The following is a 12,332-nucleotide window of genomic DNA, read 5'->3' as shown; positions in this document are numbered from 1 at the left end:
CTCCTTCAATGCTAGAAGAATTGCATAGGAATGGGAAGTTTCCGAATTGGTGATTTGTCCGCCGGCGAAACCACCTAATCTAAGGAACTGAAATGGAGGATTTGATGGAGATATTATCATGATCACCGGACGGTGAAGAATGACCATTGAGAGCATTTGAATGCTTGGGTCAGTTATATTATTGGGCCTCTTGGGTTAGATCATATTGGGTTTCTTGGGCTTCTTTGTAATTTGTGGTTAGCACTGGGCTAACTTGCCTTATGGATTGTATATTTGTCAATTCAAAATTTTAACTTTAAACCAAAAAAAAAAAAAAAAAATGGTATATTATTGCCAAAGACATTCTTATATTTATTGTAAAGTTGTGGCTTGAATTTTATTTGGATTTGGATTTTAGTGCTTACAAGTCATGGATCTAGAATCTAACCCAGAACATAAGAGTGCTGAGCTTGCGAAATTGAATAAAATAATGTGTCAGTAAAATATGAATTATATAAAAATATACAGGCTTCCATAGTCAGATCTAGAATTTTGTTTATAATTATCACTCTTAACTTTTCTCTAAAGGTTAGATCAACAGTAAGTCTTCATGTCTCTTTTATCTTGCTCCGTATTTTTTCCAAAAACAAAATTTCAAATTGGCAAATCATTGATGGTTTTATATATGTAGTTAACAGCATGATGTCCATATAAAATGTTAAAAAGAGTAATTAATGACATGATACGCGATAGTGAGATCTGAACAACTTGGTTGAAAACTTATCGTACACGGATCAATAATCACCCTTTGAATGCAGTAAAATAATTGAAAAGAAAGTAATTAATCCAAAGTAGAAAAATATTTCCCAGATCTAGCTATCTATCCATATATATATATATATATATATATATATATCTTCCATATATGACTCTCAACCAATTCTTATTTCCAATTCTTTTAATGGTACCCAAGATAAATCTAATTCCAAAAAGCTAACAAGTTTGTTATGTTTGATATAATTTTATTTTTCGGATGTCCGCCCCTCACACAAATCCGGTATAGTTCGAACTATGCTCGTGAGGTAGACCTTTAATGAATTATTTTCATCTAAAAGGAATCGATCATGAGCAGGTACGAAGCCAGGATTTAGATTTATGGGGGCACAAAGATAAATTATATACTTAAATGAATAAAAGAAAATTCATTTCCAAGGCTGTTTTTGAAAGAAAATAAATTTCAGGGGGCTACAAAATAATTTTTTTAAATATTATACCTATATATGTTATAAATTTAATGAGTCAGCTTGGGCCCGGGGCACGTGCCCATCTGTAGCCCAAGCTGGCTCCGTCCTGGTCACGAGACCTCATACTTCACAAGGCACATCCAGCTTGGGATTATGTTTAACTTTAATCAATTTCAATTTTATCATATAAGAAATTAAGTGAGCAGGAAAGTAGATTGCAAGTTTTTAGTTATCAATCATGGTTGAAATGAAAGATTCTGTGGACTATATATGGTTTATTGATAAATAGAAGTAGCCTAATCAAACAATTTTCAATCAGTGCTAATACATCAAAAATATATAAATTGTCAGGAAATGAAGTTGAGGCCATGGCTTCCATCCAAATCAAACTGCTAAACTTCACGCTGTCTTTCACCGGCTTCACACCCCAGGAATGGACTACCTGGAATGGACTTATAAGAAGCACGATAACGCTCTTCTTCATATATATTCATGGCTGGTGTAAATGAAACCGGTGTGTGTACTGTGTGTATGATGAAAAAAGAGCTATATATAAGTGGTGGCACAGATGTAACGGGATCGCTCAGCTATATATATATTCGATCAAGGAACAAGTTTTTTCATCCTGTGATGAACTTCTTAGATCCATAAAAATTTTCCATGTTTTGGGAGACTTATGAAAGAATTTAAACTAGGAAGGATATTACCATTTTGTGCCTAAATTGGCATATACATATATATATATGCAATTATATCCCACTTCTAGACTTGTTTTGGATGTTGGAATGCAAGCTCAACCCTAATTGAAGATCCAAATGTTTACAGTTATGCTTTGAACCAGGCAAAGGGCATGGCTTGACTCTAACAGGCCTATTCTCTCCAGATCTCTGGGCTTGTGTGAGAGTGAACCTACATGTATCTTGTTGGAAAGGTATTTGGGCAGGTAAGGTGTAACAGTTTGATATTTGGGATATCTGGGACCCGTTTATAGGGATTTCTTGATCAGACGAGCTGAAACTAATTTGAGACTCATCATAGAGTGTGAATTGGCCGTCAGGAGTATAGTAGGAGGGGTTATAATTGTAAAACAATGGAGTAGTAGTTGAGCCATGGTAATTGACACTATGGTTAGTTTGGAAAGGCTGGAGGTAGTAGTTGATGCTGGCCTTCCTTGCTTGAAGCTGCAACCTTTTCTTCTTCATCCTCTCCTTCTTGTGAGCATTCTGGTGACCTCCCAACGCCTGTGAGTTCGCGAACTCCTTGAAACAGTATTGGCACACGAACTTCTTTTCCTCCGGGGCCTCACCTGTCAAGCTGCTCTTCTCCTTGATCAGAGGCTTCTCCCTTCCGGGCGAAACCGTGGTTGATGAATTCACGCTTTCATCACCTTCCACACACCCCTTGAGGCATGTCTCACCATTCCTACTAGGGTCGAGCTCAAATCCGAACAATCTGAGCTTCTTCTCAGCACAGGACTTCGTAGAGAATTCATTATCTCCATCCCATGTTGGAGAAAGAAGACTAGACACATCTTTTTCCATCTCTCTCTTGATATGAGAAAACAATTTTCTCTCTTTTTTGTTTGGGGGTTGTACTGACACACAAATCTTGTTTTGCCTCTCTTCCTTTTATAGTAAGCTCAATTGGTTTCTGACAACGCATTGCATGGCTAAACATGAATAGTTTTATAATCATGAACAGCATAAACGTACCAATATTTAATATAAAATAAATTAAACAATTGGAAAAAAGAAGAAGAGAAAGAATAGTCAGATAAGGGAAGCTGTCTCAAAGCAGTATATATAATGCAATATGTATAATTTGGTTTAAAGTTTGTCAATATTGTAGTAGATACACCCCCAAACTTCTCCAATCAAAGAGGATTCAGTGTTGTGTTTTATATTAACAATATAGTCTATATAAGCACTTCAAAATATATAAAACATGCAATTATAGTAGCACTTGGTCATTAAAAAACAAATATTCCAAAAATGCTTATTAAATTAACTGTAAGAACAAAAGTCAAAGAAGATGGGGATGTAATCACCTGGAAGGAAGGAGGCTCTAACTTTGCAACAAATCTGCTCACTGTGCTTAAAAATGCTTATTAAAGATTACTTTGCTTGACCAACTAACTAGTGGATTCATGCAAAGCCTATCATATAGTAGACAAAAAATAATTAAATAAAAAATCTGTAGGTGCCCAGTCCCATCTACTACAGTCCAATTAATCATGTTCATATAATATATATATATATATATTATATATATATATAGAGAGAGAGAGAGAGAGAGAGAGGTTGTGTTATTCAGCACATAATGAAGCTTCTTTGTAATTATCCTTCCACTTAATTAATATATACAAATTATTAAATTAAACCAAAACCATATCTATATATATATCTTGACCATGTTTTGGGATGCTCTTAAAATATGATAGGGTGAGTACTTTGCTAAACAAAGGAATATAAGAAGTGGGTTATGATGTAAGCATATATACTAATTAATATATATTAAGAGGTCTTCAAAGAGATCTGGGCATATCTTCTTAGAGCAGGTAAACTCTATAATTTAAATTATACCCCCCAAAAAGCATATGTTTAAGGTGAATCAAGTCATCATCTAATATTAATCAATACATAAGCAAAGCATTTGTGTTGGACAGTTGTTCTTGTTGGACCCCATCTTTTGTTGCTTTAGCGACATGTTAGAAACTTATTAGATTGTGTTGTTATTCCATTGTCTCTAGCTAAATCTTTCCATTGGGTGGACTTCTTCCCACCAATAGATCTCTCATTTCTCATCAATTCCCACTCCTTTTTTATTTTTTATTTTTTTTTTATTATTTTTTATTTATATGTATATATATATTCACTTTCTTTCTAGTCTACTCAAATTGCTTTCTTGCTTTTAGAGAAGAATTCCAAGTAGGCATTCTGTCATCAAGCATTTCACTGTCCTAACATGTGGAATAAAAATGAGGGGCAATCTTGGGAGGATTGGTTTATGGTGGCTGGGTGGGTTGGTTGATGATTGATTGATTTCTTCTTGTTTCATATCATCTATCTTATATGGGTAGATTGAGGATCAAGAGGTGGTCCCTACCATAAGCCATCCCAGAATCTCCATTAGCATCCACTGAATTTTCTATTTTGCTTCTTTTGTAGACAAATTCCTAAAGAAAAATGTTTAGGGGGAAAAAGAGAACTCAAAGTATGCCAAAATTGACTGAACAACAAGATTGGTAATTAATCAATTAGTTTATAGAAAATAAAGCAAGATCGGTAATGATATTTTGGTTGATTTTTGAAGAATAGATCCGTGATGCAATAGTAATTTGAAAGAGGACACAAGTCATTATAAAAGGGTTTATTATTCCAAATGCCCATGTAACAAAACTGTTTGCTTTTTATCATTTTTGATATCTCACCTTAATCTAGAGTGGGACCATAGTTAGTAAAATACGGTACGAAAAAAATATAGGTACGAAAACGTACGAGTATAATTCGATATTTTTTTTAAAAATATGTTTAAAAAATTTGGCAAAAAAATACGAAGATATAAAAATACAAATACGAATACATACGCATATAATACGTTATATACACTGAAAATTTGAGATCAAAAATTCGGCTATACACATCTTATTATTTTCTTATATATATATATATATATATATATATATATATATATATATATATTTGTAAGGACAATAAAGAAAATGCAACAAATAATAAAATAAATATATTACAATTGACACTATCACAATAATCATAAAAAAAAAAATTAAATATATAATATTCTACTAAAACATTTAGGAAGTGTGGTGATCTACAAACTTCTAAACTAATAATAATAATAATAATAATAATAATAATAATAAAGATATTAACAAAATTTAAAAGATCTCACAACAAAACAAAAAATCTATACAACAATAAAAACTTATGATTTTTCAAGAAATGTTCCACAATTATAGTGTTCCACAAATATATATATATATATATATATATATATATATATATATATATTTCATTGCTTTGATTAAAGATCATAATTGGAGTGACAACAATAAGAGATTGTCAGATTGCACAATAAATAACATTATTTTGATGGCTTGAAATATAATGGTTATACCAAGCAAAAGAGGGTAGAAAAGACAATAGTTTGCATAACAAATAACATTATTTTGATGGTTTGAAAAATAATGGCTATACCAAACAAAAGAGGGTGGAAAAGACATGTTTAAGAAAATTACGCTATTAGGGTGAAGTTCGTAAACGAAAAAAAAAAAAAAATTAAATTACGAATTAAACGGAACAACCAAAACGAATAAACAAATAAACGTGTTAGATACGGGGTAATAGTAAAAAAAAAAGCGTATTTTACTGTATCTTTCAACTCTGATCGGCAAACGGAAGTATTTTTTCAAAATTCGTACGTACGTGTTTAATTCGTGTATCATACGCGAATTAACTAACTAGAAGTGGGACCCAACAATTAAATGTAGGGCCTAACTAAATTAAGATGGTTGAAATATCTATATCTATAATACTTATTAAAAGTGGAAGTATTTTTTATCTTTTATATATATTTTTCATATTTTTAAAAATAAAAAATTAATAAGGCTTTTTTCATTAAAATTTATTTAAAAAAGTATAATGTGTAAAAAAAAATCCCCTATATACAGAATGTTAAATTTTTATCAAAAAAAGGATAAAGAGAAGGTTTTATCCTTTTTCTGTTCTTTTCTTTTTCTTTCATTTTCTTCAATCCAAACGAAGCCTAATAAAAAATTTGAAAACTTATGAGGCTAAACTTTTCTCTCTTTAAATACACTCCTCCAATTTATTATAGAGAGTTGAAATTGTCGCTCCCACCAACATCCTTAGGCACTCCACTCTCCTTTTGTAATACCCCAATTTTAAAAGGATAGTCTTGGCATTTTTAATAATTATTTTTTTTGCATTTTAATTCTTTATTTGCTTGTTTGTCTAATTGTTTGTAGTTGTTGTGAATTGATTTAGTTAATTGTATTAATTGTTATTATTAATTGGTTTATTGTATGCTTTTGTGGAAAATGAATTAATTGTATTATTTATTTTATTTAATTAATTGGTTTGTTTAAGTAAATTAGTTTTAATTGTTTCAATTGTTTAATTAGGGTTTTGTTCTCTTTTAAGGTAGTCACATTTTTAATATAGTCGACTTAGTTATAAAATTATATTAGATTGTTTCCGTCTCTACAATTATATTAGAATTAGGGTTTTATTTTTTTCTAAGCCTATAAATATATCATTACGGTGGCTTAGGGTTTTTTTTTTTAAAAACATAAACATAGTTTTGTTCACGTAAAGAGAGGGTTGAGAGAAACAGAAAGCGATTGTGAGAAACAAAGCAATTGTAGTGAGGGTTTTTGGCTGTGGATCAAAAGTCGAACCTAGGAAGAGGAAAGGTTGAATAGTAAGAGGTTGAGTTGACAGTAAATGGACGTCGTCGAAAAGCTTAGGAAGACAGCAACAAGGTTTTGATCCCAAAACCACACAGGCAAGTTCTATTCAGTCTCTCTCCCCTTGGCCTGTGTTCTGTGCATACCTAGATAATCTCTAGGATTTTAATTGGATATTAAATGAACCTTGCATGTATAGTATTAGGTTAAATTAATTATTTGTTTGTGTTGAATTCAATCTGGAAGTATTATTGCAAGTTTGGTTTCACCTTTTGATCTTTGAGCATGTTGAACGGTAATTGTTTTGATTGTTCTTTTAATGCAAACTGTGGTAAACAAAGGACTGGATTGATAACTGGATGTAACTTAAGACCCTTAGGGTCAGTTTTAATGAATAATAGAAGAGGTGGAAGTGGCTGGAGACGCAGGGCTCTCAGCGAGGGAGAGAGCCGGTTCCATGGACGTGGGAGCCGGCTCCCCCAAGTGAAGAGCCGGCTCTGGGGAGTCAAGAGCCGGCTCCCACCCCTCAAGAGCCGGCTTTAAGGTGCATGGAGCCGGCTCCATGCTTCAATGGAGCCTGCTCTCCAGTTTTGAGAGCAGGCTCTCTCAAGTCTGTGTTCTGGAGTTTTTGTCGGGTACTGTTGGAGCAATTGGTTTAACTGAACTGTTTTGGGACTTTACTGGGGAACTTAATATTTAATTTTGGATGTTATTAAGACCTCTAATTGAATAAGCTTTACCTCTAAGTTAATGGAATGAACAATATAAAATTAAACCACTTTTCATGCTGTTAACGGATGGAAGGAAATTAATTGCTTAGTTTAATTTTAACAATTTAATGGGATATAGTATGATTATAAATCTTATTTTGAATGCATGATAGAGTAATTTATTTATTAGATTTGATCTATTCATGCTCTGGATTTTAATTGTTGAAATATTAAACTATTTTATGCAATTATATGGATTATGGTTTTGGAATTTAAATTGCTGAACTATTATTTATGTTTTGTAATTTACATAGATGTTTGAGGATTGTATGCACCAGTATGGGACGGTGGTATATTAGGGATGGTTTAGCTCAAAATGCTAAGACCTACCCTATTGGAATAAGGGAATGGATTATAAAAATTGAATCTTACTTATATTTAATTCAGATTGACTGAGTAAGTTGAGTGACTATCTGGATTAATTGTTATTTGTAGTTAAGTCAGATCGACTGAGTAAGTTGAATGACTACCTGGATTAATTGTTATTCGCGGTTAAATCAGATCGACTGAGTAAGTTGAGTGACTAGCTGGTTTACAAGTCTTATGTCAGATCAATAAACAAGAGACTGACATACTTTGATTTCAGACGGGCTTTATATATATGATTATGGTACCACGATATGAGTTTGAGTCTCAGGATCGTTAGTTAGGGAACGTATATGCATTGGGATGCATAGCTGGCTATAACGGTTGAGTTGTATCTTGTTAGGTTTAAATACTCATGCCCACCTCTGATGCGTATTGCATGTTGCCTTCTATTCAGGTTGAGACCCCTTTATAGTCCAGTGAAAGTCCCTTAGTGTGGATATATGTATGTATGGACTAGATATATATTGTTGAGATATCTAGGGTGTATCTGCGTATCGGGTCTCTGTTTAGATTGTAGTTAGGATAGAACTTGTTCGTGGGCTTGACCCACTCTTATTTTTTTCAAGTGTTCGACAGTTCCAGACCTAGGGCTTGTTCGGGTTGAGCAGAGACGGTCATTCACTCTACCGATGACATAGGATTTCATTCTATGTTTTAGATTTGGCTTTTATTTTCAGTTGGCTATGTTCAGTTAGGATTTTGTTTAGGGGTCCACTAGATGGATTCCCGAGTTGTACTCTTGAAGGTTTTGGAGAGTTGGATTATTATTATTCGCTATCGTTTGGAGGATTTTATAATTAATAATTCTTTCAGCTTTATTATTTAATTCTTAAATTTTTTATAATTTGTGTTCGTTTATATATTAATTGTCTGATATTCCCTCGAGTTTGGGCTTGGGCCTGATCAATCCATGTCTCGGATTCGAGGGGTATCACACATTTTCTCTTAAAATGGAATTACAAAAAAATCTCAGGCACACAATATATTTGGATGTTACAATTTTCATTCTCATAATTGCCCTAGGTCCTCCCCTTAGCATGTCACAGAGAGTATGTTATGAGAGATCATCGACTGAGCCTTGTTGTTAGTTCTCACAAGTCGACTCAGATTGCAATTAAGGGCGAATCCAAGAATTGTCAATGGGGTGGACTAATGTTTCTTTGGGTGGGCTAATAGTAGTAATAATTTTTATTATTATTATTATTTTTTTGGGTTGAGCTAACATTAGGTATAGTAAAACAAATTTTTTATTTTTATTTTTTGGCTTGAGCCCACCCCTGGTTCTGCCAGTGATTGCAATTAAACAGCATTTGTGTTTGTGTATTCATATGTTATTTGTAAATAAAAACTCCAAAATTCAATCCCAACTTGAACTTTGTATAAGTTATACAGTGAAAGATTAGAAAGTTTTGTATTTTAAAAACAAATTTGTGTCTTTCTAACTTTACTTATTTTAACAATTAATTAATTAATCTCATGCAAGATAAAATAAAGCAAAGTACTAGAGTTAGAGATGACACCAAGATTTTAGCGAGGAAACCCCAATTGGAAAAATAGACCAACTGTTTGCGCGGGAAAAACCTTATGGACTGTGCAGTCCAAAATAAACCGATCAACTATGTTTGGAACAAAGTACAATGGACGTTAACTCAGGCTCACACCCTATCGTTCTACCAAACACCAATAGTTGACAATCCTCTAGCTTTGTGACGTCCCGTCTAATAAGTCTTGATCTCAGGCTAACTCTTGATCTCTGTAAAAGGATTATTGGTAGATCAAACAACACTCTTCAAATTCTTTGAACCTTTTTAAAGTGTGATCACTTCACCTCTGTTATTCAATATCTGAATTTGATGTAGAAGAAATAGATATGTTTCTTTGATCATTGTAGATGCAATATTCAATAAACTTTGAACACGATCAAGAATTGAACAACTCTCTAAAATCACTCTTGTGTTTATGTGTGTGTTCTAGAAATAAAGACAGAAAAATCTGCAAAATATATCTCAGATAGGCTTTTTAAAAATTAGAAGATGTAATGCAAAAGTCGTATCAACCTAGATGTAAATCGAGGTTTATATAGAATTTTTAAAGACCTAAATATGCATAGGAAAAGGTAATTTTTGTGCATAGGACTTTTGGAAGAATTCTAGACCAAATAGGAAGTTTTAGACAGAACAGGAAACTGGAACCCTAAATTGTATCAGCAGTTGTACCAGTAGCCACCTTTGGAACCGGTTCCCAAAGGATAGAACTTATTTTTCGAAACTAAGGTTTTTGAACCGATTCCCAAGTTTGGCACTAATTCCCACTTGACAGAATTCTGAAAAACTTGGAAAATCTTGTTTTTGGAAACTTGAAGAATATACCATATAGGTATAATGTCCTAAGTGGGAAACAACTTCCTAAAGTGTTGTTCTGTCCTTTTTCGTAGATCTCTAAATGAACAACCTTTCAACTTCGTAGCCGATCTTGATCTTCATATGGTAACTTGAGAATAACAACTCGATCAAACTTGTTTTGACATCGAAATTTACCAATTAAAAAAATTATATCTCACAATCTCCCCCTTTGACAATTTGGTGACAAAACCCTAAAAACAAATATAATCTACCCAAGCAGAAAAATAATAGATTACAATTAGTCAAGGACACAAAATTTTTCTTCTCAGTTCTCTTTTTCTCTTGAACAAAATTTTACCTTATTTCCTGCACATGGATTAAGCAAAACTACCAGTGAAAGTTTAATAAAACAATGTATAATAACTCCTCCTGAATAAATTATCCAATTTTTAAAATTTTCTCTCCCTTAATTATCCATTGTTCTCCCCCTTTTTGGAACAAATTGACAAAGCAAATAGCATGAGAGAATAATATAGAAGAGAAATAGTCAAATCAGATTATAACATGTCATTAATCTAAAAGAATAATATCCAAAAACAATATATCATGACAATATATGAAGTGAACAAAATATGATGCATGTATGATCAGAAAATCAAGCATTAACATCTCCCTCAAAAGTAACAGCATGGTCGGAATATCATCTAAATCACTACCATCACTACCACTACCATCCTCATCATCATCATCATCAGGAAGTAGTGACGAATCTAGAGGTGTAGGTCTGTGGACGTCCTCAGAAGAACCACCTGTCTGCTGTGCACGAAGAAATCTTATCCCAGCCTGAAGATCACATATGGCTTCAAGCATGGCCTTCTGATTCTGAAGAATCAGAGAATATAACAGATTTCCATTATCCTTCGTGAAATTCCCTTTGGAGGGAAAGATCTGAGTATTCTGTGGACGCTGAGTAGAAGTAGTGTCTGATCCCCTGATAACTTTCCTTGCATTCTCCCTAGCATACTTGGACTTGTTCAAGGCCCAGAGATCTAACTTAGACATGATCTCGTGATGATGAGCTTTAGAAGGAAACATAATCTAAAACTTCCTATAGAATCCCATGTTGTTCATAAGGAATGGAGAGGACTTCCTCTTGCTATTGTTCTTGTAATGAGCAACCATCAAATTCACGATGGAAGCGACAACATGAATCTTTGCTCCAATAAGAAGAAGATACAATACTTGAGCCCGATCCAAAGCAATCGCGCCATTCTTCCCAAAATAGCCAAGATTGGCAATAGTAAATAAGTTCAGAAACGCTGCCTCATTAGTGAGATAGCGAGAAGGGATGTGGTTGGAAAATCTCAAAGAACTCGGAATACACAAAGCATCCCTGACTTAATGAGAGGTAGAATATAACTTGTACTGCTGACCCTCTTTGGAACGCCCAAGATGTTGCAAACAACATCTTCATTAATGCGATAGTTAGTCCCAAAAATAGAAACCTCAAAATATCCATCATTATGAACTTTCCAGATATTTGAGTAAAAATAGTGTACCATGTCAGGAGACTAGCTGCTAAGCTCCATGGTAGTGAAGAAAAGCCAGTTGTTCTTCTCAATGTACTCAACAAGCTTATGACCCGTACTATTTCAGAGCTTTTTTAGATTCACATTCCTTTCTGACTTTATTGGCCCGCCTTTGTAGATTTTTGTGTGCGTCTTCCAAGCTTGCTCACTGTAGAAGTGATCACGGGTGAACTCTACTTTCCTAGTAACAGAAACTAAAGGATACCCAGCAAGTACCTCAGCGACAGGAGAACCCGAGTCCATATGAGACGACAGAGTGTCCCTAGGAGTATTTGAACCTTCTTGAGGTTCACAGATAGAGATGTATGTTCTTGCTCTCTTGGGAGTCTTTGAAACCGCAACTCATTTACCCTTGGCCTCTTTGGACAGTCTCGGTGCCATTTATAGTTCGGAAAAATTTGGTTTGAAACATTGAACTTCACTTAGGAATTTTATCGAACACTTGACGTGCACCCCAAATCTTGTTCTTGAGAAAGCTTGGTTTTGATCTTCAAATCCCCCAAAAATCAACAAGACAATGATGCAAAACTATCCACAATGTAAAACCCCGAGTCTTCAATCACAAACCCAAAGATCTTCAACTTAAACTT

General features: G+C 33.7%; 1 protein-coding gene across 1 annotated transcript; it reads right to left on the bottom strand.

Annotated features, from left to right (window-relative positions):
* Positions 1-1,445: 1,445 nt before the first annotated feature.
* On the bottom strand, positions 1,446-3,151 carry LOC132286997 (zinc finger protein 5-like). Its single transcript, XM_059789457.1, has one exon. The coding sequence runs from the start codon at positions 2,762-2,764 to the stop codon at positions 1,973-1,975; it is 792 nt and encodes a 263-aa protein (XP_059645440.1). The 5' UTR covers positions 2,765-3,151; the 3' UTR covers positions 1,446-1,972.
* Between the last annotated feature and the right edge of the window lie 9,181 nt (positions 3,152-12,332).

The sequence above is a fragment of the Cornus florida genome, unplaced genomic scaffold, assembly GCF_030987335.1.
Source record: "Cornus florida cultivar Cherokee Brave unplaced genomic scaffold, ASM3098733v1 CherokeeBrave_3.0.0_Hap2_Chr02, whole genome shotgun sequence".
Lineage (NCBI taxonomy): Eukaryota > Viridiplantae > Streptophyta > Magnoliopsida > Cornales > Cornaceae > Cornus > Cornus florida.
This window is presented reverse-complemented; position numbering and strand designations above follow the sequence as displayed.